Genomic DNA, 15,861 nt, shown 5'->3' with positions numbered 1-15,861 from the left:
TAAATATACAGCATATATACTACCCATTTCCAATTCCATTTCCCAATGAAGAATGAAGAATGAGGTCTGCGTTGCATCTTTGTATTTATGCGTGTTACACATTCACATACATTCACAAGTATATGTGTGCGTACGATTTCGTTTCGAAGCCAGCGCACACAATTTTTGATTTTTCTAAGTTTTTAGGCTTGCTACCCCAAGAAAATTCGGTTATGCGTTATTGGGTAAAATGACTTAAGGGGTTATATACAGTTGTAATAGATGAAAAAATCTTTTTTTTTAATTGCACATTCTTTAAGTATACATATGGGCATTTCCTGGGGTCGCAAACGTATGTTCGTACGCAATTAGTGCAAAAAAATTAAAGAAAAAAACATTTTCTGATACTTTTTTTTTGTTTCCAAAACCAAAAAGCATTTGGAGAGTTCTTTTCTTAGTGTAAATTATGGTTCTAATGGATTTTTCATTTTCATAATATTGGCAAAAAACATGAGGTCGCGAACGTACGCGAAATGGAAGTAGGTTTTGGCTTGCTCTAGCAAAATCAATAAATCTGCGAATTGGAATGGAATATTTTAATGCAATAACTTTACTTTTAAAATAGAGGCATGTAGCTTTTTATCGAGTCTATTCCCAATTAAATATTTCCATTAGTTTTTTTTAAATTAAATTAAGTATGGGTCGCGAACGTACGGGTCCCAAACGTACGATTTCTCCACATATAAAATTTTTTTTGTTTACCTCTTTGTTTTTATAAATAAATTTATATTTTCCTAAAAAATCATATTTCGCCAATTTATTTATTTTTTTTTATAAAAAATTAAATTTTAATTTTATTTTTAATTTTAATTTAATTTCAATTGTTACTTCTTTTATCCATCTACATTTTTAAACTTGTTTACAAAAAAAATTTTTTTTTTGAAATAATATTATTTTTTATACGTACGTCATACATACGGTCGCAAACGTACGCCACTTTAAAATTCAATATAAAAAAATTTTCTTGAAAAAGTCGGGATTTTTTTTTTAATTTCAATAGTTTACACTAAAATGACTTAACACATGAAGTTTCATCCACCTGCTTTCACTTGAAATTAAAATTAAAATAAAATTATGTTTTGGGTCGCGAACGTACGATTAGAACATAGATAAGAATCAAAGTACAAATTAAGAGGTAATTGAACATTTTTCGCTCTCTTTGAATTTTTCTCGTCTTATTAGATTGTTATTAAGAGATTTAGTACAAAAAGAGCAAACACATCATATGTTTTCCTTGAGAAATAAATAAACATAAAAATGTCTTTAAAAGTAAAAAAAGGTAAAAATTACATTTTATAACTTTTCGGGTTTAAAAAAAAAAAAAAAAAAAAGCTGAGATATGAATCCAATAGATTATGAACATTTGAATATTTATTTATGAAAATACAAAAAAAGAATCGAGGAATATGGACAATTATTTTTTCGGTCCTGGTTGACCATCCGCCGGAATAGCCGATATACTGTTGAAAATACTCTCACAAAAATTCATAACGATCGGAGCATTAGAACCGAAGTTGTAGCTATTTATAGCGCACTACATAAACATCAAACTTGAACAAACTTGAAACTTAAAACGCAATTATCTCAGAATCTTGTTTATATATTAATATAATATTTTTTTTATGAAAAAATTTAAAAAATACCCAGAGACATGTACTAAAAAACGTCAGTAAAACATTTTTAATAAATATGTTCTATGGTGTCAAAAAACGATAAAATTTCATTTTTTTGCGCGTATTAAAAACTCAACGAAGACCAACTAAATAATAAAGAACCAAAACAAAATTATTTTTGAATACGTTAAATTCTAAGCTATTAAGAAGTAATATTTAAAAAAATTTTGTTAACTTGGAATAGTTAAAAAAAATTTGTTTTTGTTTGCCTACATTTTTGTTAATTCCATAGAATGTTGAAGTATACGTTTTATTTCCAAATAAAACAAAATGAAATTTAAAAGAACACGTTTTGAATAAACATTTATATTAATTTCATCGACTTAAAACAAATTTACTCCATAAAGTAAACGTTGGCTAAAAAAAAAACAAAAAAAGTAGTATTTTCTGCCTGTCCGGATTTTATTGTCCGCTACTGAATATAACATTTTTGTGTCACAGTTTTTGTTACCATACTCCTCCGAAACGGCTATACCGACTCTCATGAAATTTTGTAGGCGTATTAAAACCTTTTAAATCATCCTGTTCGACATACCAAAAATCGCATATAAAGTGAGTTACTACCTCATCACACTGACAAACTCACGCTACCATAGCATTTTAACCCAATTTAAGCAAGGGCATAAATCCTTCATGTACAGGGAGCAATGCCAAGAAACCGCAAAGGGTGTGATTTAAGCCGTGATACAAGTAGATCTCGAAAATAGAAATAGAAAATCGGAAAGAACCGAAGAACAAATCCAGCAACAAAATACGGATGTACGGGTTAGAATAGCGCAATTGCCTCAAGAAGAGCCAGAAGATACACGAGCTGAACGCAATAAAGTCAAAAGATTAGAACAACGACAATCACGCCGTTTCACAGTCAATAGACACAAAACAAATGACCAACTACGACAACAGTAACATCGAGCATTTATATCTGATTCATAACCTGCGTCTAGCATTCCAGTATGAGCCTGATATTGAGTATTATGCTCACTCAAAAGTGGTAATGATGGACAAGGAATGTCCGCATTGTCATGAAATTCAAAAATGATCCAGCTGGGATGTGTTGCGGGTCAGGAAAAGTGCAACTACCAGAAATTGAAACACCACCTGAACCATGGAATGGCTTACTTATCGGCTCGGATCCAGATTCTTCAATTCGAACATTCAATTCATGCTTTCAAATGACATCGTTCGGAGCAACAGAAACAGTTCGAAATATATATATATATATATCATGGATTCTTAAATGTCTTCAAGATATATATATATCTTGATATATATATATATATACATTGCATAAAACCCATCATGGATTCACATAAATGCATTTATATCTTGAAGACATTTACGATATGTTTTTCAAAGTCTAAAATTTTACTTATAGAGGTCCTTTAGTAGGACAATGATACAAAAGGTGCCAGAGGAATGATTTGAGGAAACTCCCATGAAGGAGGTGGACTTCATTGTCACAGAAAATATTTAGTCTAAAGTCAAGGAGCTTGTTTTTAAGTCTGGGACACTTTATTTTTTTTAAATAAAATTGTAAATGATTTTTAATTTTTTTTGTTTTTATTTTATTTGTAAATATAGAGAAGAAATGCATTAAAAACAGATACAACTTTTTTATTTTACTGATCCTTTTCACGAAAATTGATATTGTTATGTTAGCTCCCTTAGAAATAATTATTGGGACACTGTAAAGAAAATAATTTTTTAAAAATTTATAATTGTAGAAAAAAAATGTATTTTCTTACCTAATAGTGGGTATTGCCTCCGTGCTTTGAAATTACTTCAGCCAAGCGTTTAGACATTAAATTAGCCAAATCCTGCAATGTTTTTCTTCAATTTGGCCTATTCTTCAACAAAATCCTTCTTGAGCTGTGCCAAATTTTCAAACTGTCGTCCATTGCTGTCTACTATATTTGAGAGTATACCCCACACATTCTAAATCGGGTTTAGGTCGGGACTACAAGCTGGCCACCCCAAAAGTTCAATTTTTTAATCCGTAAAGAACTGTTTTGACACTTTGGATACGTGGATGGCGGCGTTATCCTGTTGAAAAATTAACTTTTTCTCAAAATAAGTTTCGCCAAACGGTATCAAAACGTCGTCCATTAGTCTTATGACCATCTGAGAATTCATTCGTGTTAATAAAAAACATATAGAGGATCTTCCGGCGTATCCAAATGCGGCCCATACCATCAGTGACCCACCTCCGATATTGCGAGTATAGCAGGACTTGCGTTCACGGCGGATATCTCTCTAGGACATCATTTTTCCATCAGGGCCATTCAAGTTGAAAGAATTGGAATAATTTTAGTACAGGTATTTTTGGCAATAAAGGACTAAAAATTAATTAATGCTGCGGGTCTAAATAATAATAAAGTTTTTTCAAAATTTTTCTATATTGTTTTTTTTTGTTGAAATTTTTCTACTTTTTACTACACTTTGCGAAAATTTTGTAAAATTTGAATAAAGTAATGAACATTTTTTCATTTCATAAAGTTTTACAATTCTTAATATGTTTTCTGTCTCTAAAGCAGTAAGGCGCAAAACTAACACATGTTTAAAATTTGAGTGTGTGCGTAGCAGAGAAAAACAATGAGAGCAGAGAATTCACTGAGCGAAAAAACGTATTTTCTTATTTAATTTTTCGTTAATTCAAAAGTTGGAATGGGCACTAAAATTGAGTATTTTATTTTAAAAAAAGCTTTGCTAGCAACATTTCTTAAACAAGTAAAAAACTACGCTTCCCTATCTATATTCTCCATGAAGAACACTTTTTCCAACACAATTTCTGAGAAAATTTTTCTCAAACACTTTTTCCAACACAATTTCTGAGAAAATTTTTCTCAAAAAAAAAATTTGAGAGTGTGATTCACAGGGTTAAGATAGTGTTTCAGCGCCAATTTAAAAAAGCTTTTCACAAATATTTTTTTTTAGCCAAACTGTTCCAATGGGTGATATATACCTATAAATCCAAATTCAGCGAAGTTAATTTGTCTTGGATTTTTTCGATCAGGCTATCAGGCAAAAAGAATTTAAAAAGGACTTTCTTGTTTTCCTGTTGGATCATGTTTGGACGATAAAGTTGACTGTTGCAGAATAACAAAAAAAATAAGTTGGACAGATTCGCTTCGAATTTGATTTCCTACAGATTCTGGCGTCAAATTGAAATAAATTATTGCACTATGGTCCCAGTGCGGCATAAAATGGAAAAAATTATGAAACTATTTTTTGAATATGCACAAAATTTTGATGAATAGACATTCCAAATAAATATAATTATAAATTTTTTTGAGTTTTATTGCCACCCTTTATTGCAAATTGTGTTACAATTTGCTTAAATTGGCTAAAAATACCAGATTAAATATGGAAAACAAAGATCAAGGTATGAAAAATCAATTAAAACTATTTCGTGTTCTCATTACATTTGTGTCTGTGTTGTCAAATGTTTTGTTAGTTTTTTTGTTAGTGTCTATTTAGCAGGAATGTGTAACAAAAGTAGTTGTGTTTTGTGGAGTGTTACTGTTTCAGTATATGCACTGAAACAGCGGCGCAAGCAACTAACAGGTGAAGTTGCTTATAAATATATAGGAATTCAAATTTAATTGGTCTTCTTTGCCCGTTTTTGCCCCTTTTCGAAAAAACAATACATGTTGCAGGTGTTTATGAGTTCTCTCATGCAGCGCTCCTCGAAGTTTGAAGGGAGAGCCACCGGAAAGTCAGCGCTGTTAGACGTTTAAATTAAATATTATGTAAAAGTTTATGTAAAGTTTATGTAAAAATTAAGTAAAAACAAGAAAGGAAAGCTAACTTCGGGCGGAGCCGAAGTTGATATACCCTTGCAGTTAAAACCGGATATATACGCAAACATCGGATATAGTTGGCCGGCCCTTATGATTACATCATAATAAAACCAATTAATTAAAATAAAAAATTTAAAAAAAAGTACCAAGCTACTATCTTCAATAATACGAAAATTGATTTTTCTACCAAATACCATTTCCGATCGTTCAGTTATATGGCAGCTATAGGATTTAGTCGGCCGATTCTAATGAAATAGGTTGGATTAACTGACCAAAAATAGAATCTGTACTAAGTTTCAGCTTTCTATCTTCAAAAACACGAAAGTTGGGTCATTCTCGATCGTTCAGTTATATGGCAGCTATTGGATATAGTCGACCGATCCTTATGAAATTTGGCATGTCATATTTTGCCAAAAATACCAAGTTATACCAAAAAGTTATATCATTTTCGATCAATCAGTTATATGGCAGCGATAGGATATAGTCGGCCGATCCGTTCCGATTTATATACTGCGTGCAAAGGAAAGAAGGGTGTGTGGAAAGTTTCAAGACGATAGCTTTAAAACTGAGAGACTAGTTTGCGTAGAAACAGACAGACAGACGGACATGATCATATCAACTCAGGATCCTGATCAAGAATATATATACTTTATAGGGTCGGAGATGTCTCCTTCACTGCGTTGCACACTTTTGACCAAAATTATAATACCCTCTGCAAGGGTATAAAAACTGCTTAAACCTGAACTCTCGGCGATGCATAAAGTAGTCAAATTGCAGTTTGCCAAAAATACCAGTTTTGGGACAAAAAAGGGAAAATTAATATTTAGCGATAAAAAAAAGTTTTATTCAGATGGCTCTGGTGGCTACTCGTATTATGATCGCGATACAAGAGCTATCAAGAAAGGCCACATTTCCAGACATTTCCAAGGGGGTATCTTATGGTAGGACTGCCTTTCATACACCTGTATAACCGATACAGTAATCGCTCAAACGTATATTATAAAAACTAAATACTAAATATTATACAAATACAAAAATAAATATTATAGATATTAATATAAAATGTGTAATATGTAATATATATAATAAACGATATAGAAATTTTTTATTCAAAATAATATTTATTTTTGTATGTATCTATATTTGTTATGTATCTATCACATTTAACACACATACACATTCCTGTCTGACTCATTTATTAGGTATAAATAAATACAAACTTTTGTTTACGTCACTGATGTCTCTGTTCGCAAATACCCATATACGAATTTACATACATACATATGTATGTACACTTTTAAAGAAACATTTTCAACGTGTAAATTTATTTTCAATGGGCCAACAAGATCGCTATAAAATTAATTATTTAAATAATTAATAATAATAATTTATAATAATAATAATTAATAATTAATAATTGCATTTTTTTCGTGTAATTCTTTTTTAAAGCGTTATGGAATATCAAAGCATAATTATTTACACAATAGTCAATATACGGCCTAGTAGTGAAAAATCGAACACATACAAAACATATTTAAAAAATAAAAAATATTGTTACCCTATCCTCATTTATTTACAAAGTTTTTGGAAACGGTACGGTAAAATGTAAAAAATTAATATTTTTGGGAAAAAGTGTTCAACTCACCGTAGTAGATATCCCCGATCCTTTAAACTACATATGTTCTCGATCAAGTTTACCTGCTAAAGATTATACATATTTTAAAATAATATATTTACAATTATAAATATAAAATATATACGGATACGGATAAATATAAAAACTATACGGATTAAAATTAAAAACTCGGATGAAAAAATGTATATACATTTTCCCATCCGTTTGCTCCTCATGAACTAGTTTCTTATTTTAAAGGTTTCGAGTTTATTATAATTTTCTTATTACAAAGTATATGTAAAGTGGCGAACGACAATCAATGTGTTATAAAAATCTTAAAATTGTTCAAATTTTCTTAACGATTTTTCCCCAGTTATCTTTATTAAACTCACTATGCACGAAAGAAAGAAAATATACCATTTATGAGTTGGTTATATTTTATATTAATTATATGCTTGTAGAGGGTAATTTTTGTCAAAAGTTAAACCTAAAACCTACACTAAAGTATATACATTTTTGATCAGGGTAACTTCTATATCCTATAGCTGCCATATAACAAAGCGATCGGAAATTACCAAACTTTCGTGGATTTGAAGATAGAAAGTTGAAACTTCCTACAGATTTTATTTTTGGCCAATTGATCCGACCTACCGACCTTTTTGCCAAATACCATTTCCGGTTGTTCAGTACTATGGCAGGTATAAGATGTTGACACCAAAGTTATGGCGTTGAAAGCTGTTGAAACAACGAAGTTATGGCATTTCCAAAAAGTTTTAAAAGTGTTGGGGCTAAAAGTTTTTCTTAGTTATGAAAAGAGTTGTAGTGTTTATAATTTTATTTTAATAAGTTTAGAGTTTGATATTATTCAAACTATTATTATTATTTGCGTATCGCAAATTTCCGCTCCCACAAAGCTTTTTTCAATACACTTTGGAACATGCACAAACTTTACGCCTAGCACGTGCTTGCGACAATAATAGCAAAAAGTCATTTTTTGCTTGGCCACTGAAAAGCGGGTTAAAGTTATGAAAACAAAATCACCTTTCAGTTTGACAGTTTGAAATAAAGGGACCAAACCCGAACGATATGTCAGTGGAATGGACTACCTTGTATAATTGTATTATGGTTTCACTCACACTATTCAAAGCTTACGATGTTTAAATTAATCATCGGAAATGACCCAACTTTCGTGTTTTTGAAGATAGAAAGCTGAAACTTAGTACAGATTCTATTTTTGGTCAGTTGATCCAACCTACCAAATTTCATTAGGATCGGCCGACTAAATCCTATAGCAGCCATATAACTGAACGATCGGAAATGGTATTTGGTAGAAAAATAAATTTTCGTATTATTGAAGATAGTAGCTTGGTACTTTTTTTTAGATTTTTTATTTTAATTAATTGGTTTTATTATGATGTAATCATAAGGATCGGCCAACTATATCCGATGTTTGCGTATATATCCGGTTTTAACTGCAAGGGTATATCAACTTCGGCTCCGCCCGAAGTTAGCTTTCCTTTCTTGTTTTATTTAAACGTCACATAGTTTTCAGAATTTTTCGGTGAATCCAAAATTTAAATATGGTATGCTTTCTACTAATTTCAATAAGAACTTAAAAATCTTCCATAGAAAAAGTTGTTTCTATGATTTATAAAAGATTCACATTTTACTTTTAGTAATATGGAGAAGTGAAAAAAATTATGGAAATATATCATGGAAATAAATCATGGAGGAAATATAATAATAAACTCCTTAACAATTAAGGAGATATGTAAACAAATATCAAAAATAATTATTATTCATAACATTTATTATTGCGGTCAGAGAATTATTATTATTTGTGGTTTTGATTTTCGCTTAGAGAGTAGCCATTATGTTGTGATATAAAAAAAAAAATCATGAAAATTATCTTGATTCACGGTCTATGGTTGAAAGAACATTTAAAGTTAAAATAACGAGTTTTACGAATTCGAAAAACATTGAAGATTTTTACGAATTTTAAAACACTGAAGTCAGAAGTGACGAACATGCTCACATTTTCTCGCCACAGTATTACTCGGAAAAGCTGCAATCAAGCTAAAAGATTGGAGATTTCGTATAAGTTGTTAAGGCTTATAAGTTTCAACTCCTCTCGAAGTAGCTTTACTTTTGGTTCATGAAAGGTCAATAAGAAAATACTTCTATATCATTGCAGAGCTGTAGCTGCCTACTTGCGTGCTTTAAACTTATCACCAAACAATGCAGTTGTTCACGGGAATTTGGCATGCGTTTATTATGAACAAGGACTCATTGATTTGGCTATTGATACATATAGGCGAGCCATAGAGTTGCAACCTAATTTTCCGGATGCGTATTGTAACCTTGCTAATGCTCTTAAGGAAAAGGGACAGGTACATTTTATGTTTTAATGATTATTTTATAGTATTGTAATACTTCATGCAGGTGAAGGAAGCAGAGGATTGTTACAACACCGCTCTCAGACTGTGCTCAAATCATGCAGATTCCCTAAACAACTTAGCAAATATAAAACGAGAGCAAGGTTTCATAGAAGAGGCTACTCGACTTTACTTAAAAGCATTGGAAGTTTTTCCAGATTTTGCGGCTGCTCATTCAAATTTGGCATCAGTTTTACAGCAGCAAGGTAAATTAAAGGAAGCTTTAATGCACTATAAAGAAGCTATCCGAATTCAGCCGACATTTGCTGATGCGTATTCAAATATGGGAAATACTCTGAAAGAACTTCAGGACGTTCAAGGCGCACTGCAATGCTATACTAGAGCCATTCAAATTAATCCTGCTTTTGCTGATGCCCACAGTAATTTGGCTAGCATACATAAGGATTCGGGAAATATTCCCGAGGCTATTCAATCTTATCGTACCGCATTAAAGTTAAAACCGGATTTTCCAGACGCATATTGTAATTTAGCACATTGCTTGCAAATAGTTTGTGATTGGACTGATTATGATATTCGAATGAAGAAACTGGTTGGCATAGTTTCGGAGCAGCTAGAAAAAAACCGCTTACCATCGGTGCATCCTCATCATTCTATGCTTTATCCTTTGACACATGAATATCGAAAAGCAATTGCCGCTAGACATGCCAATTTATGTTTGGAAAAAGTTCATGTTCTTCATAAGCAGCCGTACAATTTCTTAAAGGAATTGTCAGAAAACGGAAGGCTGCGCATTGGATACCTAAGTTCAGATTTTGGAAATCATCCGACTTCTCATTTGATGCAATCTGTTCCAGGACTACATGACCGTTCCAAAGTGGAGATATTCTGTTATGCTCTGAGTCCTGACGATGGAACAACATTTCGTTACAAAATTAGCAGAGAAGCAGAACATTTTATTGACCTTTCACAAATTCCTTGTAATGGTAAAGCAGCGGATAAAATTTATAGTGACGGGATTCACATTTTAGTTAATATGAATGGCTATACAAAAGGGGCTAGAAATGAAATATTTGCTTTACGACCAGCTCCAATTCAAGTGATGTGGTTAGGCTATCCAGGTACTAGTGGAGCCAGTTTTATGGATTATATTATTACTGATGCAATAACTAGTCCAATGGAATTAGCATACCAATATAGTGAAAAGTTATCTTACATGCCGCACACATATTTTATTGGCGATCACAAACAAATGTTTCCACATTTAAAAGAACGAATAATTGTGTGTGATAAACAACAATCTTCTGTTGCAGATAACGTAACAGTTATTAATGCTACGGATTTATCTCCATTAGTAGAAAATACAGATGTGAAAGAAATAAAAGAAGTCGTTAATGCGCAAAAACCTGTTGAAATAACTCATAAAGTAGCCGAGCTGCCAAACACAACACAAATAGTTTCAATGATTGCCTCAGGCCAAGTTCAAACTTCTCTAAATGGTGTTGTTGTTCAAAATGGACTGGCTACTACTCAAACTAATAATAAGGCCGCTACCGGAGAAGAAGTACCTCAAAACATTGTAATAACAACTCGCCGTCAATATATGTTGCCAGACGATGCAATTGTGTATTGCAACTTTAATCAACTGTACAAAATTGATCCTTTAACTTTGGAATCATGGGTTGAAATATTAAAAAATGTTCCGAAATCAGTTTTGTGGTTACTTAGATTTCCAGCAGTTGGCGAACAAAACATTAAAAAAACTGTCACCGACCTTGGTAAATGGATTTTTCTTTCATTTTTTTAAAACGAAAAGGCATGTATAAATCATATTTTTAGGCATATCTCCTGATCGAGTCATTTTTTCCAATGTCGCTGCTAAAGAAGAACACGTACGCCGAGGACAATTAGCTGATATATGTCTCGATACTCCTCTTTGTAATGGACACACCACATCTATGGATGTTTTGTGGACCGGCACGCCAGTTGTAACAATGCCGGGAGACACGTTAGCTTCACGGTAAGTAATTTAGAATATTCTATTTAATATTCATAGAAAACTTTTAAATTCGTCTCATCAAATATTGCAAACAAACTTTTTAATAAGTAAATATTAGGTCTTGAAACATAATTTAGTTGTTTTGTAAAGATAACGCAGTACTAATAACATGTAAAAAAAAATTTTTTTTTTTGTTTCAATTGCATTCTTGACGTTTTGTATCTAATTTTTTTGCTGTATGTTGCAACCTGCTTAGAGGTAATTCTCGGTTATCGGAAATAATTATGCGTGGTAATCCAAACTACTCTTACACATTATTGAGGACATTCATAACTGGAGTCGTTTCGTATACATGCACATTTCCTTTTGGCGTTCGTCCCTTTGATTCGGGGTGCACTGGATACAGGACGAAATGTAATCCTTGAGGTACTTCCGCATTCTGAGGACCCAAAATCGCTACAGGAGTGGGGGGTTATCGCCAAATACGAGTGGTTCTGATGTTTTCATTATACTTGAATGCGTTGTAATCAGTTTAATTTGCAACGTAGACTAGTAGTTTACGCCGTTATTTTGTCTATTGCTTATACTTAAATTGTTAGACGTATATAATTTGGTGTTTTTGACGTCGCAACTCTTACACGGTTTTATTAAATTCTCGCATTCTATGTTGAATAGTTATATTTTCAGCACTAACGTATTCTTCTTTACTGGGATCCAGACAGTCCAAATGTTTCATTAGGTCGTTGATAATCCGACTTGTCTGCTTCTGTGCTAAGGTCCTTTATTTACCCTTTCAGAGATTATTGTTATATTTTAATGTTTCCAGTCTCCAATCTGCAATTAAGGATGGATGTAGTTTCCCCTATTAAGGGGTTATATATCTTTTTTATTTTCAAAAAATTGAAAATTTTTTTATTGGTTTTTCTTGAAGAACAACTCCTTGAGAATATTTTTCTAAATTTTCATAGAGATTGGAGCAATAGAAAAAAAGTTACAGCGCTCCTAACCGCGCGCCTCGTCGCGGCCTTGAACTGAACTTGAAACTTTAAACGCGAATATCTCGAAATGGTGTTTCTTGAAAAATGACTTTGCGGTGACATAGATTGGCGGAAAACTACTGAGCCGATTTACTTCAAATTTTTTTAAAATGTTCGTAATGAAATTCTTCTGTGCTTGAACAATCGATTTTTCACGCACAAACTTTTTTTTTCGCCAAAATGAATTTTTTAGTAAAATTTTTATTGACCAAAAAGTTCATTTTTATCATAAAACGTTCCCGTATGCATAAAAAAAAATTTTTTTTTAAATCGATCGTTCAAGCGCAAGGAATTACACTAAACTAATTAAATTTTTTTATTTTTATGGTTTAAGTTGACCTGTTAGACCTGGGGAACTGTCACCGCAAGGCTCTAAAAAAAAAAGCCTCTAAGGGAAACAGCCACCCTTTAAAAACTATTTAATATTTTTCCACCAAATTTTGCACAAACATTGTTAATAAAGTGTACTATCAAAAAATTAAAACATCCGTGTAATAAAATAATTGCTACATACCTAAAAAAAAATCCAAACTTTCCTCTTTTTCTTCGACAAAGAAGGTATATAACCCCTTAAGGATGTAGTCTCATGTTCCAGCCTACTTTTACAGGTTATTTAAACAAAAATTTTACGTAATAAAAAATAATGCGATCGTTTCAATTTTCAAATATGTTTTTATAGGTATCAAAAATTATTTGAAAATTTTTTTTTTAATTTATTCTTGTGTAGTTTAATACACTTTATAGCATGACAAAGTATACATCTAAAAAAAAATAGTAGGTCCCTGGCGCAGGTGATTTCGACTGCTAGAGTCATCCGACACAAAAAATTTGAATAGATTGTTTTTTTAAGCTAATGGCTCTGACCCGTACTAGAATGAAATATTTGTATCAATAAAAAAAATGGCAAACTCACAGAAAAAATTAAATTTTATTTTAATTAAGGGGGAATATTTGTGTAACAGGGGGAAAAACGGATTTTCTGGAGCTTTTTTTTGCCAAATAAAAAAGCCAATATTAGATGAGAAGTACACACAAATTTTTTTTTGGAATGAATCGAAAACAAAGTGGTTTCGAGAAAAACGCGTTTAAAGTTTTAAGTTCTGTGGGATACACCTGTGAGGCATCGCCGACACTTCGATACTTTTGCCGGACTCTATCTTTGGGTATGATATTTTTAAAACCCTAAAGATTTTTTTAAGCAAAAAATTGTTTTTTCATTTTTTTGAAACTCTACTCAGATGTCTTTCTTAATGAAAAATAAAAAACTTATTATTAAAAGTAAATGATTCTAGTACGGGACAAAAGTGTTAATTTTTAGAAAAACATATCCAAATTTCTGCTAGATCGGTAGCATAGAATTTTGTGAATCACCTGCGCCGCACACAAAAATGTCGTTCCGAAAAAAACGCGTTTCGAAACGATGTCGATACACGGACAAACAAATTTCTACTATCGATTTGCTGCAAAAAACGTGCTCCAAAAATTATATTGGATCTTCTGCTTCTCTTCGAGCAAGTATGAAACTGGAAAAATATACAAAAGCGTGTGGAAAGCTTTTTGAACAGGTATAAAGTCAACGTACACAGCACCAATAAACAAGTGAGCGCGTAGCTCACTACCGAGTGATTCATACTACTCGGTGTTGGCGCGCTCTCGATTATGGGCTGTATCTCCGTGATTATTTGACATTTTTATTGGAAACTTCAATAGTACATTCTCAATATATAGTACTGTAAAATATGTGAAAAGCAGGGATCGTAAATAATGATTATTGTCGCAATTTTAAATGAATAAATCAATCACTTCCAATCAACATAGAACAATCTTTAAATTTTTTTTTCTCAAGCTTAATGATAATTTGTGATTTTTTTTTTTTCTCAAAAATAATTATTAGTCTTGATTTAAAAAATTAAAAATTGATAAGTAATCATTACAAAGTAATTTTTAAAATATTACTTATAATGATTACGGTCCCTGGTTTTATTTTGATCGAAAAAAATAAAAATCACGAATAATCATTATTTTTGAGTTTTATTTTTTTTGTTCAAGCTTTATGATTATTTGTAATTTTTATTTTTTTGCTCAAAAATAATTATTAGTCTTGATTTAAAAAATTAAAAATCGATAAGTAATCATTACAAAGTAATTTTTAAAATATTACTTATAATGATTACGGTCCCTGGTGAAAAGAAAAAAATCGATTTTTTCAACCTCACCCCTAAGTATACATCTATGGGAATTCCAATGAATACTATATTTTTTTTATAGCCCAAGATTGGCAAGTTAACCCAACATATCTCAAATTACATTTTTTTTTTTAATTTGTATTATTGGCGTCTCCAAGTTCGAACGAAGTCTGCCTCTCTGCTGCTCCTGCTACTGTTATCGTCCTTTTTAAACTCTTTTTCTGCTGTGAACTGCTGTACACTTCTCTGAATAATAAATGATAGCATCATAAATTCTATAAATATTATTTGAGTTATGTTTGAAAAATTAAAATTCATGTTAAATGTTATGTTTGCGTTAATATTATTGTTATAATATTATTAATGATGTTATTTGTGTTTAAATAAATCCTTAAAGAATTTAAAAAAAAATATCCCTTTTTTTACACGATAGCAAGGACCTGAGTCGTCCTGAATTGAGGGTAGAAAGTGACGATTCAGAACACCTTGGAACTTTTCGGCCTTTACAGTTCCATCAATTAATGCCAGATCACCAAAGCCATAGTAATAAAAGCATCCCCGGACCATTCGGCATGCTCCTTGCCTGACCGTTCGCCGTAAGCAATTATTTTTGAAGCGTTTGTCGCGTTTGGGGCGCACATTGCTCATACAATTGTTAGCCAAATGGATTATTGGTGTCGTTAAAAAAATGACGTTTCGCCAATCATGTACAGTCCAAGATTCGTGCATTTTGACCCACTGTAGCCTTTTCTGGAGCCTTTTTTGCGGTCAAGACTGGGTTTTTCGGGTAGTTTTTGGGTTGGTCTTCTTTTTCTTTCCTGATCCTGGCAAATGCTTTAGAGTTCTGGTTTTCTCAAAATTTTGTAGGAAATCCTCGAAAGAAGACGTAATAAATCCAACGTTAGAGCTTGTTCCTTGGAAGCTTAAGAGTTTCGATTGTAAGGCCAATATGGCCCCTATGAAATTTTCAGTCACCTTCAGTATACCTTCCGGATATTTTTTTTTTTTTTATTTAAGCTTAGTTTGTTTTTATTGGATCACTCATTATGAGTCTAACAATAAGGTTGCAAATGGTATGTGAAGGTCCCTGTGAATGTTTTCATTCCGAACGTACCACGG

The 15,861-nt window shown here is 31.9% G+C and overlaps 1 protein-coding gene and 1 long non-coding RNA gene across 10 annotated transcripts in view; one reads left to right on the top strand and one right to left on the bottom strand.

Moving 5' to 3' along the window:
• Positions 1-15,861, top strand: part of sxc (O-linked N-acetylglucosamine (GlcNAc) transferase sxc) — a 50,753-nt gene that overhangs the window by 21,805 nt on the left and 13,087 nt on the right. For 4 of the 6 annotated variants that reach the window (XM_043211058.1, XM_070278182.1, XM_043211057.2 and 1 more), the window contains 3 exons: positions 9,322-9,517; positions 9,570-11,298; positions 11,360-11,540. The exons of 1 other annotated variant lie outside the window; for it this stretch is intronic. In XM_043211058.1, coding sequence (XP_043066993.1) covers positions 9,322-9,517; positions 9,570-11,298; positions 11,360-11,540 — 2,106 coding nt within the window. The remainder of the gene's footprint in view (positions 1-9,321; positions 9,518-9,569; positions 11,299-11,359; positions 11,541-15,861) is intronic. One more of the 6 variants, XM_070278183.1, reaches the window with a different exon arrangement.
• Positions 3,243-5,021, bottom strand: LOC138926096 (uncharacterized). Of its 4 annotated transcripts, XR_011442452.1 has the most exons (4): positions 4,675-5,020; positions 3,903-3,965; positions 3,458-3,833; positions 3,243-3,397 (listed from the first exon to the last, which is right to left on the bottom strand). It is a non-coding gene; the product is annotated as an uncharacterized lncRNA (long non-coding RNA). The 4 variants fall into 4 exon arrangements; XR_011442450.1 differs by having other exon boundaries at positions 3,458-4,073; positions 4,675-5,021; XR_011442451.1 differs by having other exon boundaries at positions 3,458-3,965.

The sequence above is a fragment of the Drosophila bipectinata genome, chromosome 2R (assembly GCF_030179905.1).
Source record: "Drosophila bipectinata strain 14024-0381.07 chromosome 2R, DbipHiC1v2, whole genome shotgun sequence".
In the NCBI taxonomy this organism is placed as follows: Eukaryota; Metazoa; Arthropoda; class Insecta; order Diptera; family Drosophilidae; genus Drosophila; species Drosophila bipectinata.
This window is presented reverse-complemented; position numbering and strand designations above follow the sequence as displayed.